We start from the raw sequence: 27,524 nt of genomic DNA, 5'->3' as shown, positions 1-27,524 counted from the left end.
GGACCCAAGCTCCAGCTTGCAATGAAACAGTACCTCTTGCTTTTACATTATCTGGTGTGCCTCCTAATTTGGGAAATCAGAACTGGGCTGAACATTACTATTTGCAATAAAGTGATCATTTAAAGTCAGCATTCCCAATCATATTCCCATCAAACCATGAACCACATACATTTATTAAGAGTCTCCTAGAGTCCGGAGTGAAGCAGTATGCAAACAATGACAAAAATTAAACAGTACCTGCCCTCAAGGAGCTTACATTCTATTGGTAGTTGGATTGGCTGGGCAGGGAGTACCTAGGTAAATACAAAATATAGCATCATCTTAATTCTCCTACAGATTTGTAATGGGGCTCTTCTCCCTTCCTTTCCAAATCTGAGTCCCCTCCCAGGGCAGTATTTTTGCCTGATCCACTAAGGTTGAAAGAAGGGTCCCATTATGCTCCAAATGGATCTGGAATCTCATTGATCTGGCTTTTGTAATTCAGTCATTCAGAAAACAACCCAGCCAAGACCATTCATCCTGTTTGACTCTTGTTCAAGTCTTTCTCTAAGTTTGCCATAGAAAGTGATTACAGAGCTTTTTCAGGGGATTCCATAGCATTCTGGGGCTAGATTTAACTAACACAAGCAAACTGGAGCATCTGGAGGTCCCCATCACGGAGATGGAGAGGGCACTCTATCGTGTATGTGTGGAGAAGGGGGGCAGAAAAGGCCCCACATTGAAGATGAGGAGGAAGGGCATTCTAGGCACAGGGGTCAGCCTAAGCAAAGACCCATCAGTAGGGAGATGGAATATCACCTAAAGGGACCAGAAAGCAGGCCAGTTTGAGGGGAATATATTCCTTCAAAAAGTCTCTCCTATTGGGCTTTGCAACAATTTGAAGATGATCCAGAGGTCTAAAAGGCACTGTTAGCAGAATTCAAGCTGTGATAAGTCTTTTTTTTAATGGAAAAACTTTAAATACAGGCCTAATTTATCTCTAGTCTTTAGTTTAAGTACAAATTGTTTCCTCAATAGAACTTAAGTGCTTTGAGGGATAAGGATTGTTTTTGTTTTTGTTTGTTTTTTTCCTCTGTTCCCCCTCCTTCCCCCTTCCCTCCAGTAACAATGAATAAAATAGAGAAGAAAGGCAGAGTTCAGCAAAATCACCTCAATATATGTTAATTGAGGAGTTCAAAAAGACTACCCAAGATGAGGTAAACAGTACTAAGGGCATTAGGGAATGGATGCTTAATCAGTTGTGGAAAATTAATTTACTCTCCTAACGAGGATTTTCATTATAGATGATCATACTTCTTAAAATATTAAATTTATATCATGAAACATTTTCTCTACAAAGTTTAATTCTGTACAAAGCTTGGGCAGGTAGGTGGCGCAGTGGATACAGTGCTTAGTCTCAACTCAAGAAGAAGGCTGGCTCCTAACTGAGTTCTAATCTGGCATCAGATATTTACTAGCCATGTGACCCTGGGCAAGTTACTTAGTGCTGTTTGCCTCAGTTTCCTCATCTGTAAAATAAGCTGGAGAAGGAAATGGCAAAGCACTCTAGTATCTTTGCCAAGAAAATCTCTGATTGGGTCATGAAGAGTTGGAAGGGACTAAAAAGAATTAACAATAGCATAATCTTTATGCAATTGGTCTTGGGCAAGTTCCTGAGCCTCTGGGCCTTAGTCTCCCCAACAATAAAATAATGAGATTGGACTAGATTAGTTCTACCACTTTTTTTTTAATAGCTCTAAATCCTATCTCCTGTAAAGTAATGGATTTGGGTTTGATCATTTATTTAGAAATGAAAGGGATATAATCCCCTGATTCCCCTTACTGTCCTGTTGCAGACTTTCTCTTCTTTGTCTTATTTTATTGAAGAACCAAGGGCTTTGAGAAATTATGTGATTTGCTCAAAGTCATAAAGATAGTAAGTAGCAATATTAAAATTTGAATCCAGATCTCTGACTCTATTAAGTTCCTTTCCTGCCTTAAATCCTATGACCTATGCTTTAAATTTTCTCTTAAATGGGAGCACCTGATCACAAATCCAGATGGACAGACACACACACATATTGAGAGAGGGAGATGTGTATATGTCAGAGAGAGAGAGAGAGAGAGAGAGAGAGAGAGAGAGAGAGAGATACACTTCGGAGGTAAGAGTGGATAATGCCAAAGGATGCTGGTGAACCAGGAGATAAGTTGGCTAGAGATGCCCCTTTGTCATCCCTCAGTCTCACGTCATCTTGTCCTGGCACTAGGGGCCGCTCGTGCTCTCTGTGATGCTTGAGGAGCCCGGGAGCATCCCTGGTTCACTTCCCTTAGCTTCCCCCTTCTTTCCCCTCATGCTTTCTCTTGGTACCCACGGCTCCCGTGGATGGGGGTGGGGGGTGGGAGGGGAAGCTCGCCCAGAGCCCGAGGTAGACCCTAGGGGGGAACCGCACGCTCCTCTAGGCTCCAAGGTGCTCACTGTCTCCTAGCAACAGACTGGGCTTGGAGTGGGCTGGGTGGGGGATGGGGGCGGGGGGGGCGGTACCTGGCTGGAGGTGGGGCTGGGGGCTGGGGGGCGGGGCTGGGAGCCCGGAGCCGGGAGCCGTAGCCTGGCTGGTCCATGGCCAGGGCAGCTCGTGTGCTTGGCCGGCACCATGCGGATCCTCTTCCTGGCCGTGCTGCGAGCGCACACCGGCAACGCCGTGACGGCCGCGCGGATCCGGTACGTGCGGGGAAGCGCGGAGGCCAGAGGTGGGGAGGTGAGGAGGAGGGGAGGAGGAGGAGGAAGAAGGAGAGGAGGAGGGTGCGCATCCCGGTTCAGAGCGGCCCAGCGTTCGGGCCAATCCTCAAGGCCCAGGAGGCCCCACTCCGACCTGGTCGTGCTGGAAGGGCCCTGGACCCCTTGCCACAGCCTATTAATGCGCCTTGTACTCTCCTGCCATTGAGACTCCAACCTCCCATCCCCCTTATATCCTTTCTCCCACTTATGCCCCCTCCAAAATGCTCCCTTCCCTGCCCACTAATGTGCCTTCTGCCTTCCCCTAGCAATATGCCTTCTCTCCATTAATGGACTTCCCCCTCACCTTTTGATGTGCCTTCCCCCTGTTAATGAGTGCATTCTTTTCTTCCAATAATGTACCCTTTTCCCATTGCCTCATATAGCCTTCTCCTTCATGCACATCCTCCCCTTCCAAAAATGTAGCCTTCTCCTGCTCGTGAATGCCTTTTGCATTCTTGCTTTTGATGCGCCTTCCCCCCATTAATGCACCCTCTCCTAACAAAAATGTGCCTTTCCCTTCTAATTAATACGCCTTATGCCCTCCTGCCATCAGTGTACCTTCTTCCTCTATGACACTTATTTTACTTTATGCCCTCCTGCCACTGTTATGCTCCCTAATAATGTGCTCTTGCCCCTTCCAGTAATGCACATTATTGTGTCTTATGCCCTCAGTATACCTCTGCTCTCACTGATACAGCCTCTCCTCATTAAAGAGCTTTCCTCTACCCATAATTGGGCCTTATACCTTTTCCTATTTTTTTTTAAACTCTTACTTTCTGCCTTAGAACCAATATTAGTTGCAAGGCAGAAGAGTGGTAAAGGCTAGGCAATGGGGGTTAAGTGACTTGTCCAGGGTCACACAGTTGGGAAGTGTCTGAGGTCAAATTTGAACCCAGGACCTCCTGTCTCTGGGCCTGACTCTCAGTCCACTGAGCCACCCAGCTGCCCCTTACCCTTTCCTATTAATTTGCCCTTTTGCCCATTAATATACCTTCTTCCCATTAAGACTTCCCCATAGGATATGTCTCTCTTCCCAAAGATGTGCCTTCTCCTTTGCTGCCATTTCTATGCCCTCCCCCACTAATATGACCTTCCTCCTATTAATAGTCTCTTTTCCCACGAATGCACTTCCCACCCAAGCATTAATATGCTTTGTCTCCCCCCACCCCAACCCTTCCCTTAGGATGCTTCCCCCTACCATTAATGTCCTTTCTTCCGTTTTCTATTAATGTGCTGTCTTGCCTTTTAAAATGAACTTTGTTTCATTAAAATGTTCCCACCTCCCTTTATCATGCTTATTCCACCAGGCATACTCCTCCTTCCTTTGTTAATACATCCTTAATTATTGTCAACTAGACATTAATTCATTAAGATTAAGAAGTAGCTGATTAGAGCCAGCTAGGAAACCAGGAAGACCTAGGTTCAAGTTCTGTCCCTTAATTATGTACTATTGTATGACCTGGGACAAGTGGTTACTTCTCAATGTTAGGACTAGACAACTTGTCAAGACAATATATGCCAGGGTCAGGTAGGTGGCTCCATGGTTAGAAAATTAGTCCTGGAAATGAGAGGTCTTTGGTTCCAGCCTCAGATACTTCCTAGATATGTGTGACCCTGGACAAGTCACTTAACACCAACTGTCCATTACTGCTCTTCTGTCTTTATCAATTCCAAGACAGAAGTTAAGGATTAAAACAAATAAACAAAAAAAAGAATATGTTCCTGAAAATGTTCCCTACCAGCATTGGAAGAAGGAATTTCCTCACCTAGGAGATTCTTAGACCAAAGAAATCACAGATCCAGTTCCTATCCCTGACCTTATTAATAATTATATATGCATATATTTATAAAAGGTAAGCTCCATGAGGGCAGGAGCTATTTCCTTTTTGTCTTGGTCTTTCCAAGGTCAAATGTAGTTCTTGCTCACTTGCTCACTAACCAGATGAACCTGACATCTCCTAGAAGGAATGAGCTTAATAATTCAGTGCATTCAGTGTAGCTGCCTTTTCCCCTACAATAACCTGAGGATCTGTTTTCCATACAACATTTTTTAAAGGCATGTACTATACTGAAAACTGTAGTAAGAGCATTGCTTTTTTTTTTGTCTCTATTCTCTTTTGAACTTTCTTTTTACTTTTTGAAACTGTTTTATAAAAACTTTTATATATTTTTCTTTCTTCTGTTCTAGAAGTATAGACACTACTATGTATCCAGCCCTGTGCCTGATGATACAAAGACAAAAACAAGGACTTAGTTCCTACTGTAAGGCTAGGAATGTGCTCCAGGACCTTCTTGAACATTTGCTTGCTTTCCTTTTGGAGTGGGGGTCTTTATAAAGAGAGAATTCTAAGACTATAGATTTAGAGCTGAGAGGGACCTTGGAAGTCTAACCTTCTCATTTTACTGACAAAGAAACTGAGAACCAAAGAGAAGAAGGGACTTGTTGAGGGTCACATAGGTAGCAAGTAGGATGGTTGGGATTTGGATCCAGGCCTTCTGTTTTCAAATTCAACATTCTCCCCGGCAGAGAGATGTCATTTTATGGAGAATAAACATGTGTAGAATTACATAAAAGAAAAAGTCATTTCAGCTCCTGCTCCCATTATTTTACCTGCCTTCCCTTTCCACCTATCTCCTCTTGTAGCATCATACAAGGAAAAAAAAATATTGTGAGATCATAGACTTAGAACTAGAAGGGATTGTAGAAACCATCTAATTTAACAATCTCATTTTATAGATGAAGACATTTAGGGCCATTGAAGAAGGAGGTAATTAATTGCTCAAGGTCATAGAGATAGTAGCAAAGTCATTTGGGAAATACTCAATTCACCAGGTATTTATTAAACATTTAGTATGTCCAAGATAAGACTATTTAAACTCTTCTTGTCTCTAAGCGACTTCTAAGACTCTAAGATATGAGTTTCTGATATGTATAGGTGGAGAGGGTTTCCACGCTTGGAGTTTCCTATAAGATGTCATACCAAGGTCTGGGGGTACAACAAAGAAAGAGTCAAACAGTGCCAAATGCAAGGGATCTCCACCTGTGTTCCATGGAATCCTTATTTCAGGGAGTCTGTGAACTTGGATGTGGGGAAAAAAAAAGATTTTTTTAATCGTTGCTACCATCTACTCTTGTTTTTTTTTTTTTTAATTTTTTTTTTAAACCCTTAACTTCTGTGTATTGACTTATAGGTGGAAGAGTGGTAAGGGTAGGCAATGGGGGTCAAGTGACTTGCCCAGGGTCACACAGCTGGGAAGTGTCTGAGGCCGGATTTGAACCTAGGACCTCCCGTCTCTAGGCCTGGCTCTCAATCCACTGAGCTACCCAGCTGCCCTACTCTTGTTTTTTAATTCTATGGATTTTATTTTAGTTATTTTAAAAGCATTGTTCTATGAAGGAACTCTTCCAGCTTTACCAGACTGAGAAAGGGATCCAAGACCCATAAATGGTTAAGAACCTTATTCTAATGGATGTGAATTTTCTGTGTTCTAGGGACTATGTTAAACATAAGTTATACAAAGAAAAGCAAAGAATACTTGCTCTTAAAGAGCTCCAAGCTTAATGTGTGGCCAACATAAAAAAACAAAAAAACCAAAAAAAAACTGGGCAAATAAGTTATATAGATAGTAAAATTGGGAGGTAATTTCTGAGAGAGACATTAGCAGTTAGGGAGGTGGGGAGACCTCCTTCAGAAAATGGGATTTGAGCTGAGTCTTGAAAGAAGTCAGGGAAACTAAGGCAAACGTGAGAAAGGAGAACATTGGAAGTATAGGGGACAATCAGTGCAAAGGCCCAAGTGTGAAGACAGACTTGTGTCTGAGGCCCTGCAAATAGCCCAGGGTCATTGGATGGTGTAATATGTGGGACCAGAGAATTTCAAGAGTAAAAGAGAAGACTTTATATTTGATTTTGGACATAATAGGGAGCCACTGTGTATATTTGTGGGAGAGGGAGGGAGGAGTAGAAGAGGGGATCTGAAATGGGTTAGGTAAATCACTTTGGCACTTGGGAAGGGGACTGGTGTCGTCCTGCTTTAGGTTGTTTATTCTGTTGGGTTGAGAATGAATTGGGAATTGGAAGGGATCTTAGTTTCAAATTCAGTTCAATTCAAGAGTTAAATATTTTCCTAATCCTCAAGGTGTACTAGGTAGGCATTATGCTAGGAGATGATGGGAATTCCCTCTTTCCCTCCAAAAAAAGAAAAAGAAAAAAAAACAAACAGGCCCCTCCTTCAAAGAACTTTGCCCTTTTTGTTGCTGTTCAGTAGTTTCAGTTTTATCTGACTCTTTGTGACCCCATTTGGGATTTTCTTGGCAAAGATACTGGAGTGATTTTGCCATTTCCCTCTCCAGTTCATTTCACTGATAGGGAAACTGAGAGGCAAAGTGGGTTAAGTGATTCGCCCAGGGGCACCCAGCTAATGTCTGATTCCAGATTTGAACTTGGGGAAGATAAGTCTTCCTACTTCTAAGCCCAAATCTATCCATTGTGCCACCTAGCTGTGCCCCCTAAGACTTTAATTCAGATATTTTTGAGATTTAGGACTAGAAGGGACTGTAGAGACTTCTAGGCCAACTTTCTCTTTTCACAAAACTTTCAGATCGATTTCTTTGGCCCTCAGAACAACCTTATGAGAAAAGATCCATAGAGGGAAGTCATTCACCTTTTATTTTGTTGTCCAATCATCGAAGGATCATAGATTGTGAATTATAAAGGACTTGAGGAGTCACTGAGTTCAACCCCACATTTTATAGACGTGGAAACTTACAAGTCAGAGAAGTGAATGATTTGGCCAGGATTGGATGTGTAGGAAGTTTCTGAGACAGGATTCTACGGCAGATTTTCTGATCCCAAGCCCAATTATACCTCACTGACACAGATAGTTTCTACAACTGGGAGGAGGGATTAGAGACCATCTAGTTAGTCAGCTTGTCAATCAACAGTAAGTGGCTAATGTATGCCAGGCACTGTGCTAAGCCCTGGGGATACAAAGAAGGGTAAATGGCAGCCCCCGTCCCCTGCGAGCTCATCTAATGGAGGAGACAGCATGTAACCAACTGTGTACGAACAAGGTAGAGACAGGAAGAATCTGAAATAAAGGAAAGGCACTAGAATTAAAAGTGATGGGGCAAGGTCTCCTGTGCAGTATAGGGTTTTAGTTCCAACTTGAAGGAAGCCTGGGAAGTCAAGAGATAGAGATGAAGAGGGAGAGCCATCCAGGTATGGGGGGCAACTGATGAAAATTCCTAGACCTGAGATATGGAATATCTTGATTGGGGAACAGTCAGGAGGGTAGTGTCACCTTATTGCAGAGTTCATGGTGGGGTGTAAAGTGTAAGAAGGTAAAGAGAGGCAGAAGGGGCAGGTTATGAAGAGCTTTGAATATGAAACAGAAGATTTTACATTTGATCTTGAAGGTAATAGGGAGTCACTAGAGCAGTAAGAATGAGAGGGTGACATGGTCAGACTCGCCCTTTTGAAAAACTGCTGGTACCTGAGTAGAGGATGGATTGGAGTGGGAGGGACTTGTGGCAGACTGAACAACCAGTGGTCCAGGCATGAAATTGTAAAGTTCTCTCCCAGCCTGGTAGCAGTTTCAGAGCAGAGAAGGGGGTGTATGGGAGAGATGTTAATGAAGATAAAATCTACAGTTCTTATGAGAGGTAAGAGAGTGAGGTTATATAATACCTGGGTTGCAAGCCTAGGGGTCTCAGGAGACCTGTGATAACTTTGGCAATAATAGGGAGTCTTAGAAGTGGAGAAAGACTTGGTGGAAAGAATACAGTTTCAGTTTTGGACCTGTTAAGTTTAAGATGTCTGCAAGACATCCTGTTTATATGTCTATTAAATAGATGCAAGAATGAAAGTCAGCAGAGAGTTTGGGACGGGATAAATAGAGATTTGAGAATCATCACTGTAAAGATGATCATTGAGCCTATGGGAGCTGTTGAGATCACCAAGTGAAGTAGGATAGAGTGAGAAGGGAAGAGGGACCAGGACAGAGCTTGGCGGGATCCTTAGAGTTAGTGGAGATGACCTGGATGAAGATCCAGCAAAAGAGACCAGAAGGAGCAGCCAGTCACAAAGGAAGGAGGAGACCCAGGAGACAGTAGAGTCCTGAAAACCTAGAGAGAAGAGAGTTTCAGAGAAAGGAGGGAGATCTCCAGTGGCAAAAGCTGCAAAGAAGTCAAAAAGGATGAGGCCTGAGATTTGTTAGAGAAGAGATCACCGGTAACTTTGGAAACAGCAGTTTTGGTTGAATGATGATGAAGTTAGAAGCCAGAATATAGACTGTTCCAGAAAAAAGTGAGCCTCAACGAAAAAAGTGAGCCTCAACATTATATAGGAGGAAATAATCCTTGTTCTAATTCATGCAGTAGGTTTGCCTGAATTTAAAGGCATTGGTAAGATTTTATGTAAATAAAGTTGGTTTATAAGTAATATGGACACCACAGGATTTGCATTAAACAAGAATAGGAATACTTAAACCTTTTTTTTGGTCATGCAAATATAAGGCATTACCATTAATATCAAAAGACCCTGGGACAGTTAAATGATATTATTTCCTTACATTAATACTTGGCTTTAGAATAAATCATTTAATGCCTGTCAAATTCATCTTTAAAATATCTTTAAATTATTTTGTCTTTTTATGTCGGAGATGATTATAACCTGTTTTAGACAGGAAAATTCTATCCAACAACAACAGCAACAACAACAACAAAACATTTCATGAAAATGTCAAAAGCATCTATATAAACATTTGAAACAAACAAAAGCTTGTGAAATACTATTAAGTTTAGTCAGGAATGTATCATTTGCTTATTATAACATCCTTGTGAGGTAATGTAGTGGAAAGATTCTAATTTTTGGAGTCAGAAATTTATCAGGGCAGCTAGATGACACAGTGGTTAGAGTGCCAGGCCTGGAGTCAAGAGGATCTGGGTTTCCATTCAAGCCTCAGCTTGCTACTTTATAGCAGTGTGACCTTAGACAAGTCCCTTATTCCTGTTTACTTAGCCCTTGCCCTTCTCTCTTAGAATTGTTACAGGAAGAAGGTAAGGATTTAAAAAAAAATTATTAAAATTTATTCCGCAGGGGGCAGCTGGGTAGCTCAGTGGAGTGAGAGCCAGGCCTAGAGACAGGAGGTCCTAGGTTCAAACCTGGCCTCAGCCACTTCCCAGCTGTGTGACCCTGGGCAAGTCACTTGACCCCCATTGCCTACTCTTACCACTCTTCCACCTATGAGACAATACACCAAAGTACAAGGGTTTAAAAAAAAAAATTTGTTCTGCAGGGGGCAGCTGGGTAGCTCGTGGATTGAGAGCCAGGCCTAGAGACAGGAGGTCCTAGGTTCAAATCCGACCTCAGACACTTCCCAGCTGTGTTGACCCTGGGCAAGTCACTTGACCCCCATTGCTTACCCTTACCAATCTTCCACCTATAAGTTAATACACAGAAGTTAAGGGTTTAAAATTAAAAAAAAAATTTATTCTGCTACTTAATTACCTATTTGTTATCAGGCACACCATTGAGAATTGCTGAATGTCAACTGGATGGGTTCTTAAGGATCAGTGATGAGGAAAAGCATTTAATAGGCATCTATTGGGGGCAGCTGGGTAGCTCATTGGATTGAGAGTCAGGCCTAGAGATGGGAGGTCCTAGGTTCAAATCTGATCTCAGACACTTCCCAGCTGTGTGACCCTGGGCAAGTCACTTGACCCCCATTGCCCACCCTTACCACTCTTCTGCCTTGGAGCCAATACACAGAAGTTAAGGGTTAAAAAAAAATAAATAGGCATTTATTGTGTAGAGAAGTAGCAATTGCTTAGTGGTTAGAATCAGGAACACCTGGGTTTCAGGCCTCTTTACCACTTTATAGCTAGCTGTGTGATCAGGTTGCTTAACTTAAGCCTGTTTCCTTATCTGTAAAATGAGAGAGCTGGAATAGATAGCCTCAATGGGCCTTTGCTGGGAATCTAAAGGCAAATATTAAACTATCCCTGCCCTTGAGGAGCTTCAGTTCTATCTGGGAGAAAAATGTGTGTGTATTTAAGTATGTACAAACTATTTACCAGGGAACTTTTGGGTGAAAGCACCAGCTTCTGAAATAACCAGGAGAGACCTTAAGCAGAAGATAGTCAAAAGCTCAGGTTTTGTTAAGGAACAAAATATCAATACTCTGAATTTTAAGCCCAAGCCTGTCAGAAACAATTTAAAATTAATTTAATATTAATCTAAATTCAAGCATTGTCTGCCCAAAATAGAGATATATTCCCTTTTACCCTTTGACATGTTTTTTAAAAAACTCTTACCTTTTGTTCTGCTATCAGTTCTAAGACAGAAGAATAGCAGTGTCTAGACAATAAGGGTTAAGTGACTTGCCCAGGGTCACAGCTAGGAAGTATCTGAGGTCAATTTTGAATCCAGGTCCTCTTTATTTGAGGCTGGTGTAAAATGTGTTAAATGTTTCCAGTTCAATGGAAATATGCAGCACAAATTTGAGTAAATCCCACCCTCTATCCCCATTTCAGGAAGATTCATTATGGGACCCTAACTCTTAACATTTATAGGAATAATGATCATGATAATTAAGCTAGATTTTATTGCATTTTTTTTTAAACCCTCACCTTCCCTCTTGGAGTCAGTACTGCATATTGGCTCCAAGGCAGAAGAGTGATAAGGTTAGGCAATGGGGGTCAAGTGACTTGCCCAGGGTCACACAGCTGGGAAGTGTCTGAGGTCAGATTTGAACCTAGGACCTCCTGTCTCTAGGCCTGGCTCTCAATCCACTGAGCTACCCAGCTGCCCCCTTTTCATTGCATTTTAAGGTTTGCAAAGCATTAATCTCACTTGTTCCTCACAGCAAGTAGGTACTATTATTATACTCATTTTATAAATGAGGAAAATAAGACTAAGAATTAAATGTATTTGTCTAGGGTCATAAGACTAGTAAATAAAATGTCCGAGGTAGGATTTGAATTCAATTTCTGACTTTATGTCTAGCTGTCTGCCTTAAAATTGAACAAGAAATCTCGGACAAGGAAAATTTCATTTGATTTACACAGGTTAGGTGAGCCAGGTAGATAGAGGCCTGGACTCAGGGACACCTGAGTACAAGTGTGACCTCAGACACGTACTAGCTGTGTGACTCTGGGCAAGTTGTTTAACCCTGTTTAAGTAGGTTTCTCATCTATTAAATGAGCTGGAGAAGGAAATGACAAACCACTCCAGTATGTCTGCCAAGAAAACCCCAAATGGGGTCACGATGAGTTGACACAACTGAAACTACTAAACTACTAAACAGCAATGACTATATTTCATAGCATAGTAATCACTTACTTTTTCAAGAAACCCTGGTAGGATTCTTCTCCTAAAACCACCTAATAGCTCTTTGGCCTCTCACCTGAAAGGGCTTTCCTGGAGATGGTCACTGTTGACTTAAAGTCCCGCTGATACCCTAATCCTTTACTGAAACCAGGAAAGGGGGTGCCTCCCTTAGGTGGATCATTCTCTGATCCCTTCCAATGGCTCATTCAAGCTCCATTTGCTCAGGACTACACCCTCCTTACTTCAAAGGAGGAGCCCTTCCTTAGCTGATTTGGAGAGTGGGAAGGAGAATACTGTTTTAGTATTGATAGTTAAGAAAAGACTGATAATGGGTTTCTTCTTTAGATTAGTCCAAAGGCTAATTTCAAATGCTTTCATATTTCTTTTTTTTTTCCTAATCCTTAAACCTGCCAGACTTGAAACTTCATGAAGGCAAGGATCATATCATGTCTAAATCTTCTATTTCCCCTTGGTGGTGTTTTATGTACCATAGGCATTTGAGAAGTGTTTGTTGGATTGATTTAATAAAAATGTTTCTCTTGTGCATCTCCCCCAGCACACTACATTGCAGTATTGGAGCTGAAGCCTTTGAATGAGTGAATGAGTGACGTGAGAGGCAACTTGGTATGGTAGAAACTAAACTTCCTGTATTGCTCAGGAATTGATTGGAAAGAGCCTCCAATTGGCCGTTAGGAGAACTGGGTTTTCTATCCTGGTTCTATCACTGTGTAAACTTGGCCAAATGACTTGGGCCTCAAATAAAATGAAGGGTTTCACTCATTCCTTCTATGAACATTTGCTCCACCCCAGGAGTGTATGAGTGTTCAGGGTGGTCTAAAACCTCTGATATGAGGGCTTGCAGACCCCTTTTAAGGGCTGCTCATCCACCTTTGTTGTCTTGAAGCCGTCCACCGACTCCACGAAGATTCCTAGTGGGTTGGACACTCAGAAAGGGGAACCAAGGACTGAGTGAAAATGGGTTGTGGGTTAAGGATTAATGGAAAGAGAACATAAGGTGAGAATAAAGACACACAGACACAGAAAGTTTTGGCATAAGATAGACAGACAGTGAGTAAGCTCTGGTGGTCAAGAGCTTCTGCCTCAACTGTCATATAGCTACTTTTATTAGGGTTACAATCATACATGGGGGCACGGGGGAGCCAAGTGGTCTGATGTGAGGTAAACATCACGAGATACAGACTGTTGGAACCTAAAGCAATAGATAGAGCAAACATCTAGATCAGGAATCTATATGGCTTAAGGTCTTGATACTAATTACTTGTTTTTTTAGTAAAATACGGAGCCTGAGATAACTGACCAGTCTTCCAGAGTGTAGCTTTAGGGAAGGGCTAGGAATTTGGCAAGGTTGAGGTTTAATTCAACTCAAGGTTACAGAAATCACTCATAAGCAATATAAGAGTCATTTTTGAGCACTCTTAAAATAATATAACAATTAATGTATACCTGGATTGCTACATGTCCCCATGCCACCCAACTCTCATCTGTGTCTGAGAAGCTGTATCATGCTCAGTGGTCACTCCCTGGTAAACCATCTGAGCAGATGGAGATTGAGAGTCATTGATGGGCTACAGAGCTGTCATTGAGTTAGCGGGGTGTCTACTCCAAGCATGTGAAGACTTTTCCTGGTAGAATGGGTTTATGAGAACAATTTGTTCCAATGGCCATGAAGCCGTCCACTGACTCCACGAAGGTTCCTGGTGGGTAGGACACTCAGAAAGGGGAACCAGGGACTGAGAGAAAATGGGTTACGGGTTAAGGACTAATGGAAAGAGAATATAAGGTGAGAATAAAGACACACAAAGACAATTCTGGCATAAGGTAGTCCCACAGTGAGTAAGCTCTAGTAGATAAGAGCTTTACTGGGATGAAGCTCTGATGGTCAAGAGCTTCCATGGTTCAGAGCTTAACCTTTAGCTGACATACTGCTATTTTTATTGGGGTTACAACAGTTTAGGGGGAAGGGAAAAAACTAGTGGTCTGATCCATTGGCACTAGGAGGTAATCATCACCAGATATAAACTGTTGGAACCTAAAACAGTAGATAGAGCTAAGGCCTAGATCAGGAATCCATATGGCCTAAGGTCTTGGTATATATGTTAATTGATTGTTGTTGGCAAAATAAGGAGACTGAGATAACTGACCCCCATATCTGTCTCTCTGTCTCCAACTCTCTGTTTCTCCCTCTGTCTCTCTTTGTCTCTCTGTATCTCTCTGTCTCCATCTCTCTGTGGAAGCCTTAGGGAAGGGCTAGGAATTTGGCTAGGTTGAGGTTCAGTTTAACTCCAGGTTACAGAAATCAATCCTAAGCAATACAAGAGTCAGCTTTTTGAGCACCCTTAAAGTCATATCAAGATTAATGTATACCTGGACTACTACAGGCCATGAAGGCAGTACAAGCAGGCACCATGGAGCATTTGGAACTTGGCCAGACATCGAATACACCAAGACCATCCGTTGCATCCTGGGTCATCACAGTCATCCTGACTTTTGTCTTGCTACTGGACTTTGATGACTTTGGAAGAGAGTGAGGCTGATGACTCCATGCAGCTCTGCCTCACAGGCAACTTACGACATCATGTGATGTCATCAGTTTTCTTTGTAAAATGAAGGATAAATAATAACTTTAGCCCACATGATATATAGGACAACAAATCATGGGAAGTCCTTAAAAGACTTGTAGTTTCACCTTTGTAGGTTCTCTCTTTCTTGCAATATAGATCATAAAACCCATCTTCAGATGGTTTAGATAAACAGTGGCTACAAAATTCCCTCTCATTCTGGCTCTCCTGGTGATGGTGATCCTTTCTGAGGTTAGCTTGGCTGCTCACCAGACCATTCACATACAACCCATCACTAGATTTGTACTCAAGGCTTCTTAATCTTTGTTGAACTCAGAATGCCTGGTTAGATTCCATGGCTTCTTTGGGCCCTTGGGATTCTAAAGTTCTGTGATCTCCAGATATTGGTCATCAGATTGGAAATAAAAGACTGGAATAAGTTATAGGAATGGGAAGAAACAAACAGATCACAATTCCGTAGGAGAACTGTAGAGTTCAGTTGTGGAGGTAAAAAAAAAATCTCTCACAAATGTGAGAGGGCATTGGATTATCAGTTGGAGGATCATGGATTCAAATCCTAGTTCTTTTGATTACAACCTGTGTCCTTTGCCAAGGTGGTTGGCCTAAATGATGCCAAAGGTCACCTCTGATCCCATGAAAGCTCAGTCTATTTGAAAGTACAACAGTAGATGATTCAGATTTAAGCCAAACCCAAGTCATCAGTGGGAACGCCATAATAAAAAAGGGATCCAGTCCTTTTGATGACTTCATAAGAGCCTATGTTTAGGAACCGTGAAATATTCTTCCTTTTAAAACAATACCGAAAGGCCTTTTCTTGAGTCTTTTGTCCTCTCTATTGTTTCATACCTGATAGTGAATATAACCAGTAGTTGACTCAAATGATAGAAATGAAAGGAAATAAACTATCACTTTAAGATGCTGAAGTCAATTTCTGACATGGTAGAAAGAGCATTGGATGAGACATCAGATGTATAACCTCCATCTTGGACTGCTAAGTAAACACATGGGGTGGTAGTGGGGAGCTGTGTATCACTTCATCTTTCTTTCTAAACTCAGTGTCCTTATTTTATAACTATATAAAATATATATGTAAATATATTGAGAAAATATATATAAATATATATAAAAATATAAAACTGGTCGGGCTGGCCATCTGACTTCCAGCTTGAAGTTTTTGTGAGTATGGTTCAAGAGCCAGAAAATAAGAAAAAGTCAAAGGATTTTTAGGAGAGACTGCTGATGGGAAAGGCTACTGTCCAGTGTTGGGAGACAGGGCCACCATGCTTTCAGTTATCTTTGAAAAGAGTGACTGTTTGGATGCTTTAGAATATGATAACCTTTGGTTCTGTCTCTCCGTGGAAGACACACTTTAATAGATATTTTTTAAAAATTGGATAACATTTCAGGTTTGAGAGACCAAAAGAAATCAACAATCAGAAATTGTTGGAAAAAGTGGAATGTAAGAAGTGAGTTAGACAATCATCCCTAACATTGCATTCCATTTTTAGGAGCCAAACTAGTTTCATGATATTGTTATTTTTTTCCTAAACCCTTACCTTAATTAATTAATACTGTGTATTGGTTCCAAGGCAGAAAAGTAGTAAGGGCCAGGCAAGGGGGGTTAAGTGACTTAAGTCCAGTGTCACATAACTAAAGGCTAGATTTGAACCCAGGACCTCCCATCTGTAGACCTACCTCTCAATCCACTGATCCACCTAGCTGCCCCTGGTTTTGTTATTTTTAATGCTCTCACTATTATGAAGTTTTTATCTTATATTTTTGTTTGAAGATCTTCTGTTTTCCCAATTACATATAATAACAATTCTCAAAATACATTTTCAAAATTATAAGATCTAAATTACCCAGCATTTATAAAGAAACAAAAGACAACACAAAGTTGTTAGGATTTTTTTTTTTTGGTTTTTGGATGAAATTTTGTCCACATATTTCTTTAGGGTATTAAAATAGCTAGACAATTTTTTTTCAGGAGACACAGTGCCTGCATTTTAAATCTAGAGGGAATGCTACCTCATTTTTCACAACATATTAAGTATTGAAAAATAATCAGAGCATTTCAAAAGGAAAATTGATGGGACAATAACACAACAATGAACAATAAGCTTTTGTAAATGAACAATAAAAGCTTTGGAGTATATATGCATTGTATTTTGCTCTTTTACATCAAAGAAATAGGAATGGTGTCACTAGCAAAGAAATACTTTGGGGAGTCCAATGTGAGAAGACTTTTGTAGCTGCTAAAATTGAAAGAGAAAGAAATGCATTTTTTTTATAATTAAGGAAAATAGAGGTAACTTCACTTTTCTCCTCGTTTAGGGTCAGGTTCTGAGAACCACACCGATGTCTCTTGTTGGTAATGCCAAATTAATGATATAGGATAGAAATAAACTACGCGTAGAAGTACTGGATTGGGTTTAGGGATTCATGTTCATCTAGTTATAGTTCTTTCATTACCTCACCCTGTGTGACCTTGGGACAGTCACTTCTTTCTGGATTTCACACAACAAACATTTATTAAGTACCTACTTTGGACCAGATAGTATGCTGGGCAATTGTGTTACAGAAACAAAACATGAAACATCGACTCATTGTACTCTTCACTTCTCTCCCTTTTCTCTAATCTGTCCACACATATGGAGAGTGACTTCTGTTAGGATGGTATTACCCATACATGATAACATCATTTAGATCACAGTTTATCTGAAGAGCTTTGATGTTGTTCAATCTATTCAGTTGTTTCTGACTCTTCATGACCCCCTTTGGTTTTTTCTCCACACAGGTACTGCAGTGGTTGGCCATTTCTTTCTCCAGCTAATTTTACAAATGGGGAAATTGAGGCAAACAGGGTTAAGTGTCTTACCCAGAAACATTTGAGATTTTCTTGGCAGAGATACCAGAGTCATTTGCCATTTCCTTCTCTAGCTTATTTTACAGATAAAGAAACTGAGGTAAATAAGGTTAAGTTGTCCAGAATTAAAGAGCTAGTTAGTGTCTGAGGCCAGATTTGAACTAGGGAAGATGAATCTTCAGACTCCAGGCTGAGCCCAACTTAAGAGCTAGTTAAGCTTTTATTTCCTTGATAAGTTTGGAAACTAGGTTAATTTGCCTAATGACATTTGAAAAAACTATTTCTCTCTTCAGTGTATCTATGCTGTCTGTCTATCTCTGTCTTTATCCATTTATCTCTTTATCTGTCAGTCCATCTATCTATCCATTTTATTGCTGTGGAAACTGAGGCCCAGATAGAATGGCTTATACAGGGTCTCATAGTGAGTAAGGATCTGAAGTATAATTTGAAACCAGGTCATTATGTACAGCAACAGAAATATTGTTTGAAGAATGACTTGTTTATATCCATCTCCAAAGAAAGAATTGACAAATAGAAATAAGGAAGACATCGTTTTATGTATACATGTGTCTTTTTGTCAAATGATGCCTTCTGTCATGGTGGGAGAGGAGGGAGATAGGGACTTACCTGTGTGTTTTAATGTAACAAATAAATAAATACATTTTTGAAAAAAGAAAGACAAGAAACCAGGTCTTACTGATTCTAGGTCCACAGCTCTTGCCATGGTACTCTGTACATTGTACTCTGCTGCTTCATGAATCGAATTGAATATCTAAATTATGTCTTAAGAGGTTTTCTTCATCTTGAAGGACCACATAATGGAGAATATCAATACTTGAGGACAGCCATTAGGCAGCTGACAAAGCAGATGTTTCAGAGGTGATTATTTGCATCCCTGAAAGATTTTGTGGCTTTAAGCAAATTTCCTATAAATAGGAGCATCTCTTGTAAATTCCTACATTTAGAGACTCATTTATTGCTTGATAGAAAGAGTAGGGATAGAGCGTCTGAATGTGGAATAAGCCACCACTGAATGCTGATCAGTCAGAAATAAAGACCAATCATCTCTAACATTTTCATTCAACAGGGAAATGAAATTAGAGTAACAAAAACCTTTCTAATGCATTTGTCAGGTATCATGATAAAAAGTAGTTACTAGGGGCAGCTGGGTAGCTCAGTGGAGTGAGAGTCAGGCCTAGAGACAGGAGGTCCTAGGTTCAAACCCGGCCTCAGCCACTTCCCAGCTGTGTGACCCTGGGCAAGTCACTTGACCCCCATTGCCCACCCTTACCAATCTTCCACCTATGAGACAATACACCGAAGTACAAGGGTTTAAAAAAAAAAGTAGTTACTAATTGCTATTTAAAAGCAATTGGCTGGGGCAGCTGGGTAGCTCAGTCGATTGAGAGCCAGGCCTAGAGACGGGTGATCCTAGGTTCAAATCTGGCCTCAGACACTTCCCAGCTGGGTGACCCTGGGCAAGTCACTTGACCCCCATTGCCTAACTTTACCACTCTTCTCCCTTGGAACCAGTACATAGTATTGATTCCAAGACAGAAAGTATGCCACCCCCCCAAAAAAAAAATAAAAATAAAAGCAACTGGCCCTGTGATTTCTTTGGAATAGAGGGATGAGGCCCTCTCTAGCAATGCAAGTTAGTACCTTCTCAGAAACATGTTGTCTTAGAGCAGTGATGGTAAACCTATGGCTCAGGTGCCAAAAATGGCACAAAGCAGTGATGGTAAACCTATGGCTCAGTTGCCAAAAATGGCACAAAGAGCACACTCTCTGGGGGCATATCTCTCCACCCACCCCCAGTTCATTTCTAGAAAGGCAGAAGGACTCTGGCAGAGCTGTTCCCCTCCCTGTCTCCATCACACTTGATGACATTTTTTCACATCACCCACCGGTCTGCCTAGCAGCCTAATGGGAGCACACAGGAGATAAGGTGGGCAGCTCACAGGCAACAGAGATGGAGGATAGGGCCACTCCCTACATAGCCCTCTCTACACTTGCTGAGGACATTCCTCACTTCACCCACCCCTCTTCCCAGCAACCCAGTGGGATCTCTTTCTCCCTCTCCTGTGTGGCATAAGAGAGGGGCAGTGCATACCTGGCACTCAGTGGGGAGGAGTGGTGTGGCACTCAGTCTCTGGGAGGGCAGGCATGCCACTTGGTCTGGAGAGTGGGACCCAGCACTCTGTCTCTAAAAGAATGACTTAGAACAGTGATGGGCAAACTACAGCCAATGGGCCAGATATGGCCCCCTGAAATGTTCTATCCCACCAGCTGTGTGACATTATTCCTAATCTGACGAATACAATGAGCAGGATACAATATAATGAAACTTCTAAAGAGTTGCCTTAGAAACAGACTGACAGATGAGCATTTCCTTTCCTTTGGCCCCCTCTTTAAAAAGTTTGCCCATCACAACTTAGAACACAGAGGTGAAGGGACTTGGCCAGGATTGTTTTGCCAATATAGATCAAAGATAGCTCTTGAACTCAAATCATCTGGATCAATTCTGTATCCACTATGCCAGGCTCTCTATTCAATAAGTACATGTTAATGAATCAAGATCTGCTAACTGGATAGTGTTATTTTTATATACTACCACAGATAAGTTTTAATGAATGTCTTATATACCTTCCCATACTATTCTTTCTCTTCTACCACTATTCAGATCAGGGGTTCCCAAACTTTTTTGGCCTACCGTCCCCTTTCCAGAAAAATATTACTTAGCCCCCTGGAAATCATTTTTTAAAATTTTAGTAGCAATTAATAGGAAAGATAAATGCACCTGTGGCCATCACCGCCTCCCTGGATCACTGCAGCACCCACCAGGGGGCGGTGGTGCCCACTTTGGGAATCACTGAGTTAACACATTTAAACCTCTATCTCCCTTCCTTACTGCTGTAATGATTTGACTTCCTATTTACACACATACACACACACACACACACACACACACACACACACACATTGAGAAAGGGAAAGATGGAGCATTAATAAAGCACTTTCTGTGTGCAAGACACTGTGCTAAGTACTGGGTATAAAAATTTAAGCAAGATGGTCTCTTCCTTCAAGGAGGAGACAGTTGAATGAGAAGAAGACAGCACATAAAGGAGATTTTGAAGGAGGAGGGTACTCTGGAAAGGGCAAAGGTGCCTGGTGAGGAGGAGGCTGTGAAGTTTGGAGAGTGAGTTCTATTAGCAGTGAAGAGAATCATAACTGGACCCTCCCCAAAAGTAGTGTTATGGGCAGAGATTCACCAGTTATGAGAGTGGAGCGGAAGGCATGGTTGCCAGCATCTTGAAAAATAGGTTGGGAAATAGAACAAGAGAAATGGTGACCGGAGGATCAAAGTGAATAGGATAACCCTTATAATTTCCCTGTAAAATGAGAATGTGGGCACATGTTTCAAGGTGCCAATTTGTACTTGTGAAAGCTATTGATAAAAAAAAAAATACACCTTTCTGTTTCAAGCAAACAAAAAGAACTTTTTCCTCTTCTCTTGCTTCATTCTTTAAAAAAAAGTTTTTTTAATGTATTTTATTTTCTTATAACACCATCATTTCTCTAGTATCCCATTTATTTCTCTCTCCCAGAGCCAGTCTATATGTCAAATGGGATTTTTTTAAGACCCCTCCCCCAAAAAAGAAAGAAAAGAGATAAGAACAGAAAAAATCAGCATAACTGATGAATACGTTGAAAGAGTCTGAAAATATGGACAGTGTGAAACGCTTGCTAGTCTCCCCACCATGCAGATGGGTGGAGTTGGGGAATGGCTTCTCATATCTTTTTTCCAAGTCATTCTGGTTTTGATTTTTTTATACTTATTCTTTCTATTTATTCTTGTAATTATTGCATCAATGGTTTTCTTGGGTTTATTTGCTTCATTCTGTATCAGTCCATGTAGATCTCTCCAGGCTTCAGGAGATTTTTCATATTCATCCTTTCTCCCAATGCAGTAATACTCTACTACTTTCATCTGTCACAACTTGTGTAGTCATTTCCCAAGTGATAGATATCTACTTTGTTTCTAATTTTTTGCTGTCACAACAAAGTTCTTCTATTAATATTTTGGCCAACATGGAGACTTTTTTTTTGTTCAGTGGCCCCCTTGGGGGTGTAAGCCTAGTAATGGGCCTAGTAAATAGCATCTCTGGGCCAACAAGTATGGACATTTTTTTTTATTTTTTATTTATTTTAATTAAAAAAAAATTTAAACCCTTATCTTCCGTTTTGGAGTCAATACTGGGTATTGGCTCCAAGGCAGAAGGGTGGTAAGGGTAGGCAATGGAGTTCAAGTGACTTGCCCAGGATCACCCAGCTGGGAAGTGTCTGAGGCCAGATTTGAACCCAGGACCTCCTGTCTCTGGGCCTGGTTCTCAATCCACTGAGCTATCCAGCTGCCCCCAAGAATGGACATTTTAGTCACTTTATTTGCATGATTCCAAATTGTTTTGCAAAATAGTTATACTGATTGACAGCAACCATGTTCTAGTGTGGCTATCTTCCCACAATCCCTCCAACATGGACTCTTTCCATCTTTTGTCATCTTTGCTACTTTGCAGAGCATGAGTGAAATTCATTTGGATTTCTCTTATCTCATTTTTTTCTTAGTCCTTCCACCACTTTCTCTAGAGCAGTGTTTCTAGAGCCTGGACCTAAGTGTATGCTGGAGATGAGAAGTGATATGATGGTGACAGGACATCTCTTTCAGTTCAGTTCAAATCTTCCATGGATTGAGTCCTTACCGTGCTCAATCCGGTGCTAGGTGAATAGGAGAGTGTTGGAAGCTGACTGCCTGAACCTTCCCCTCAGGGAGCTTACAGTTTCTTTGAGAATCAAGACATACACAGATAGACAAGCACATTTGATTAACTTCCACAGGGAATAACACCTTGTAGTAATTAAGAGAAGGGAGAGATCAGGACAAGCTGGCATAGCTGGGGAAAGCTTTATGGAGTAGGTTGAGCTTTGAAGGTGACCTGGGAGTTAGCTAAGTTGAGAGGAGGGAGAATCTGTTCTGGGTAGTGGGAAGAATATCGCCCAGAGCCTAGAGATGGAAAGACCCTTGTTGTCTTTGGAGATAGTAAAGGAATTGGCCTCCTATCACAGAATTACAGGCTGGATAGATGTAGGGGAAGATAAGATTACAGAAGACTTTCTATCTTGGAAAGTTAAAATTTAATTCTGAAAGTCATGGAAAATTTTGAGTAGGGGAATTGTTATTACAAGATCAGAACTAGGCATTAGAATGATTAATTGGCAATTTTGTGCGAAATAGATTGGCAAAGGGTAAGGGAATGGCATAGGGAAGGACAGAAGAGAGACTAGACATAGGAGACTATTAAGAGTAATGCAAGCAATGTGTTATTGCCATTAATTTTTTTTTAAACTCTTACCTTCCATCTTAGAATGAATGCTAGGCATTGGTTCTAAGACAAAAAGAGCAGTAAGGTCTGGGGGCAAGGGGGGTTCAAGTGACTTGCTCAAGGTCACACAGCTAGGAAGTATCTAAATCCAGATTTGAACCCAGGACCCCCCATCTCTAGGCCTGACCCTATCCACTGAGCCACCTAGTTGTCCCCTAATGCCATTAATATAAATTATAATTATAATATAAATAACACAACAATTAATCATTATAATAACTAAATAATAGAGTTATAATTAAATTATTATAATCATAATCAATATAATGATAAAGAATATCAATATAATAATTATAATGATATAATTATTATAATTTATAGTAACTCAAGCACAGGCTTGAACTAGGATAGTGGCAGTGGGAATAAAACCATTTTGAACATTTCTATGGAGAAATGAATGAATTAGAGAGTGAAGAAAAGAGCACAGTTCAAATCACACCAAAGTTTCATGAAGTCTGACTGACCAGACCTATGGAAGTACTATTAACAGCAGATGAGAGATGCAGAAATTAGTTTGAGGTGGGGAAGGTGAAGGCTTCCTTTTTAGCAATATCAACTTTGACATAGAAGAAGAACAACGTACCAAAAGAAAATAGGACAGGCAGGTGGGAGGAAGTTCCTGAGGGGGGGAGTGGGTAGGACGAAAAGCAGGGCTGGAGATTTAGATTTGGGAATGATCATCACAGAAGTGACAGGAGAATCGATGATCTCTCCAAGGTAGGAGGGTGCAGGGAGAGAGAAGAACCTGTGAACTCCCACAGATAAAGGGCAAGAGGGAGTCAACAGAGTAGACAGAAAACGTATGTGTCCAGTGTTGGTGACAAATGGCAGACGATGCTGTGGCCACCAAACTATAGAGAGCTGGCACTGTACTCTGTCATCCTTGGTCCCTGGGGGAAGGGGGAACAAAGACATTGCTGTAGACATCAGGCAGCCTAAGGGTGTGGATAAAATGGCATTTGCAACGGCCATCTGGCTTTTCCCTGGCAGAACATATATTTTAAGCCAGATTGAGTAAAAAGGTCAACTCAGGAACTAAGAATTATTAAGGAAAATATATTTCGATTAAAGAATTAATCATAACAGCTTGCCTGTGGCATATTGATGTTTATTTTCTGTTTTTTTTTTTTCCTTTTCTTGGTATTTTCTTGACGAAGGGATCATCTAGAAGCTGTAGGCCACACATGTATTCTGAAAGATGCCCTTGACTTTGAAAGCTCAACTGAAGTAGCCAGCCTAATCTGCACTGAGAAGTTTGAGGCAGCCCTGGCCCTTCATCTTTATAGAGGAGGCAGACTTTTACAAGGTAACCCTCTTTCTGTTTAATAGTAGGAACCTGGAGAGACCAAACGGCAGCCAACGCAGCCAGTGACAAATGAAGCATTCCCGTTAAACATGCATCCAAATGGAATTATTCTATTTTATCTGGGTCCACAAGTGGGGAAGAGGGGAGAGGACATTATTCTTTCTAATATATAACATGCTCAAAAAAAACACCAAAGCACATGTGTTTATAAATGTACAAAACTTTTTATTATGAATTTAAAAACTCCAAACAAAGACAAATAACCAAATAAACGTGGGAAATTAGAAGACTTGCAATGCATTTATTTATTTATTTTTTATTAAGCCCTTACCTTCCATCTTGGAATCAATATTGTATATTGGTTCCAAGGCAGAAGAGCTAGGCAATGGGAGTCAAGTGACTTGCCCAGGGTCACCCAGCTAGGAAGTATCTGAGGCTACATTTGAAGTCTCCAGGCCTGGCTCTCTTTCCAATAAGCCAACTAGCTCTCCCTAAGGGCAGTTTTCTTATACCTTCACCTTTTTTTTTTTGCCTGCCCCTTTGCAATGTATTTAAAATGAAATATTTCTGCTATGCTGAGAAAGTTCTACAGAAGGCTTTCAATGGATGTGCCATTTCCAGGGCCAGTTGTAGCAAGGCTAAAGACAGCAGCAGAAGAGAAATAAATGATGAGCAAGTTTTCATTTTTAAAATTAAAAAAAAAATTTTTATGGATTCAACAATGACTTGCTTTTTTTCTATACCTGAAAGAAATGAAACTGTCGTTGTCATTTGGGTTGGTGAAATTCCAGGAGACACCTTATAATTTTGTCATTAACTGTCAGCACAGGAGGCCTAAATTTTTGTGAACAAAATGTGCCATTTCTAAAATTTTATGTATCAGTGATAATTTGGACTTTATGCATTTTCTTTTCCTCTGTATTTTAATGCTCTCTTTTCAGCTTGCCTTGGTTATCGAATTGTTATGATTTGGAAAGGACTTGAAATATGCAGAACCAAATTCCAATAGGCACCGGGTATAGAATGTTGGGCAAATAGTCAGGAAGACCTGAATTCATATCTAGTTAGCTGTGCGACTGTGGGCAATTCACTTAACCTCTAAACATTTTGGTTTCCTCATCTGTAAAATGGGGATGATAATAGTACATCCTTCCCAAGGCAGTGAGGATCAAATGAGATAACAAGGAGCCTGACACACTGATGTTCTCATTCAGTAGCGTTTAAATCTTCGTGACACCACGGGCTTGTCCATTGGGTTTTCTTGGCAAAGATATTGCAGAAGTTTGCCCTTTCCTTCTCCAGTATATCTCCATTTTACAGATAAGCAACTGAGGCAAATAGGGGTTAAATGACCTGCCTAGAGTCACAATAGCTACTCTGTGTCTGAAACAGGTTTTAAATTCAGATTTCTCACTCCAGGCCTGGAGTTCCATCCATTGCATCACTTCATTGCTTGGCACATAGTAGGCACTTAATAAATGTTTGTTTCCTTCTTTTCTCTTCAAATACCTTCTAGTTCTCTTGCTTCAGCCCCGACATCACTGGTTTTCAATAAATGAAGAAAATTACAATAAAAGCAGCTCTCCTCAATACAGCAGTTTAGAATTTACAAAGCATTTTTGATAATTACAAATTACAAAAATGATAAATGCAAAGCATTGTGTGATAATTAGATTAAGTCTACACTGCCCATCTTTAGATTTAATCACCAAAGGTGAGAACACCTTCCAATTCAGGGAGGTCCTAACCCACTTGTGCTACAGTGAGTAATGAATCAGAATTGATATAAAAAGAGAAAGCGTCTATTGTGATTGGACACGCAGGCTAGGGGAAGGCACCAGAAGTGATGCATACGTGACCCCTTTAAAAGAGAGAGTTGAGTGAGTGAGGGCTTCTGGTTTGGTGAAGGGGACCTGAGGGAGCTTTGCTGGTTCTTGACCGAGACTGTTCCATGTGGTGAGTTTGAAGATTGAATCTTCCTGAACTTCTATTAAGAAACTTCCTTTTATAGACTCTGTGAATGAAGTTTGCTCCATTCACCTCCAGGCTGAGGGTTAAGATCTGCCTGGATTAATTAGTGAGATAGATTCTTATTTTGTTCCTCTCTCTCTTCTCTCATGTAAATAAACTTCCATAAAAGTCAATTTTGATTTGAGATTATTAATTGAGGATTGATAATTGTTCGATCCTCTGGCGACCATCTTTAATATATTGATCCCATAAAACCCCTTTTATACCCTTACATTTGCAACCATCTTCTGATGTAGTATTGCCCCAATTTTACAGAAAACAGGCCAAAGGCGGTGACTTCTGATTTCAAGGCTAGTGCATATTCTAAACCCACTTATCTTGACCCTTTGTCAAAATAGCCATCATAAAGGCAAACCGTTCTCACTCTGTGGAAATGCTTTTAAAAGAATACTATTGGGGAGTAGTTAAGTGGCTCAGTGGATAAAGAGCTAGGTTTGGAGATGGGAGGGCCAGGGTTCAAATTTGACATCTGACACTTCTTAGTTGTAAGGGTTTAAAAAAAAAAAAGATCAATATTGGGGCAGCTAGCTGGCACCATTGCATAGAGTGCCTGGCCTGGGGTTGGGAGGACCTGGGTTCATATCTAGCCTCAGATACTTCCAGATGTGTGACCCTGAGCAAGTCATTTAACCCAGATTACCTAGGCCTTGGCTTTCTGTCTTAGAGTTGTTACTAAGAAAATTAGGGTTAAAAAACAAACAAAAAAAGAATGTTATTGGAATACGTAGCTATTAAACAATGACTAAAGCAAGTGAGATTACCTTTGGGATCTTGGGCAAATTATTTCCTATCCCCAAACCTCAGCTTCCACATACGTAAAATGAGGGATGTAGACTAGGTGATCAATAAGGTACTTTCTAACTTGATCATATGCTTTTATAAGAAGTTGTTAATTGGAAAATCTCACAGAAAGTTATCATCACACCCATTGGCTCCATCAACCTTTTATTCACTCTTTTATCTCTTTGGTCGATTATTATTATTATTTTTTTTTCATTTCTATCTGGCTGATGGTAAGTATGTAGGACATGGGCTAATAGAAAGAGTTCTAGTCAAAAGTTTTAATTTGCCTCTTGACTCCATCTCTCTCTCTCTCTCTCTCTCTCTCTCTCTCTCTCTTTCTCTCTCTTTTTCTTTCTCTCTCTCTCTTCTCTCTCTTTCTCTCCTCTCTCTCTCTCTCTCTCTCTCTCCTCT

The 27,524-nt window shown here is 40.8% G+C and overlaps 1 protein-coding gene across 1 annotated transcript in view; it reads left to right on the top strand.

The window, feature by feature from the left end:
- The first annotated feature begins 2,630 nt into the window (after positions 1-2,630).
- The window catches only part of GLT1D1 (glycosyltransferase 1 domain containing 1), a 112,917-nt gene continuing 88,023 nt past the window's right edge, over positions 2,631-27,524 (top strand). Inside the window, 2 exon segments of the mRNA XM_044658731.1 lie at positions 2,631-2,698; positions 24,151-24,299. Of these exon segments, the coding sequence (XP_044514666.1) occupies positions 2,631-2,698; positions 24,151-24,299 (217 nt within the window).

Source organism: Gracilinanus agilis, chromosome 1, assembly GCF_016433145.1.
Source record: "Gracilinanus agilis isolate LMUSP501 chromosome 1, AgileGrace, whole genome shotgun sequence".
Lineage (NCBI taxonomy): Eukaryota > Metazoa > Chordata > Mammalia > Didelphimorphia > Didelphidae > Gracilinanus > Gracilinanus agilis.
This window is presented reverse-complemented; position numbering and strand designations above follow the sequence as displayed.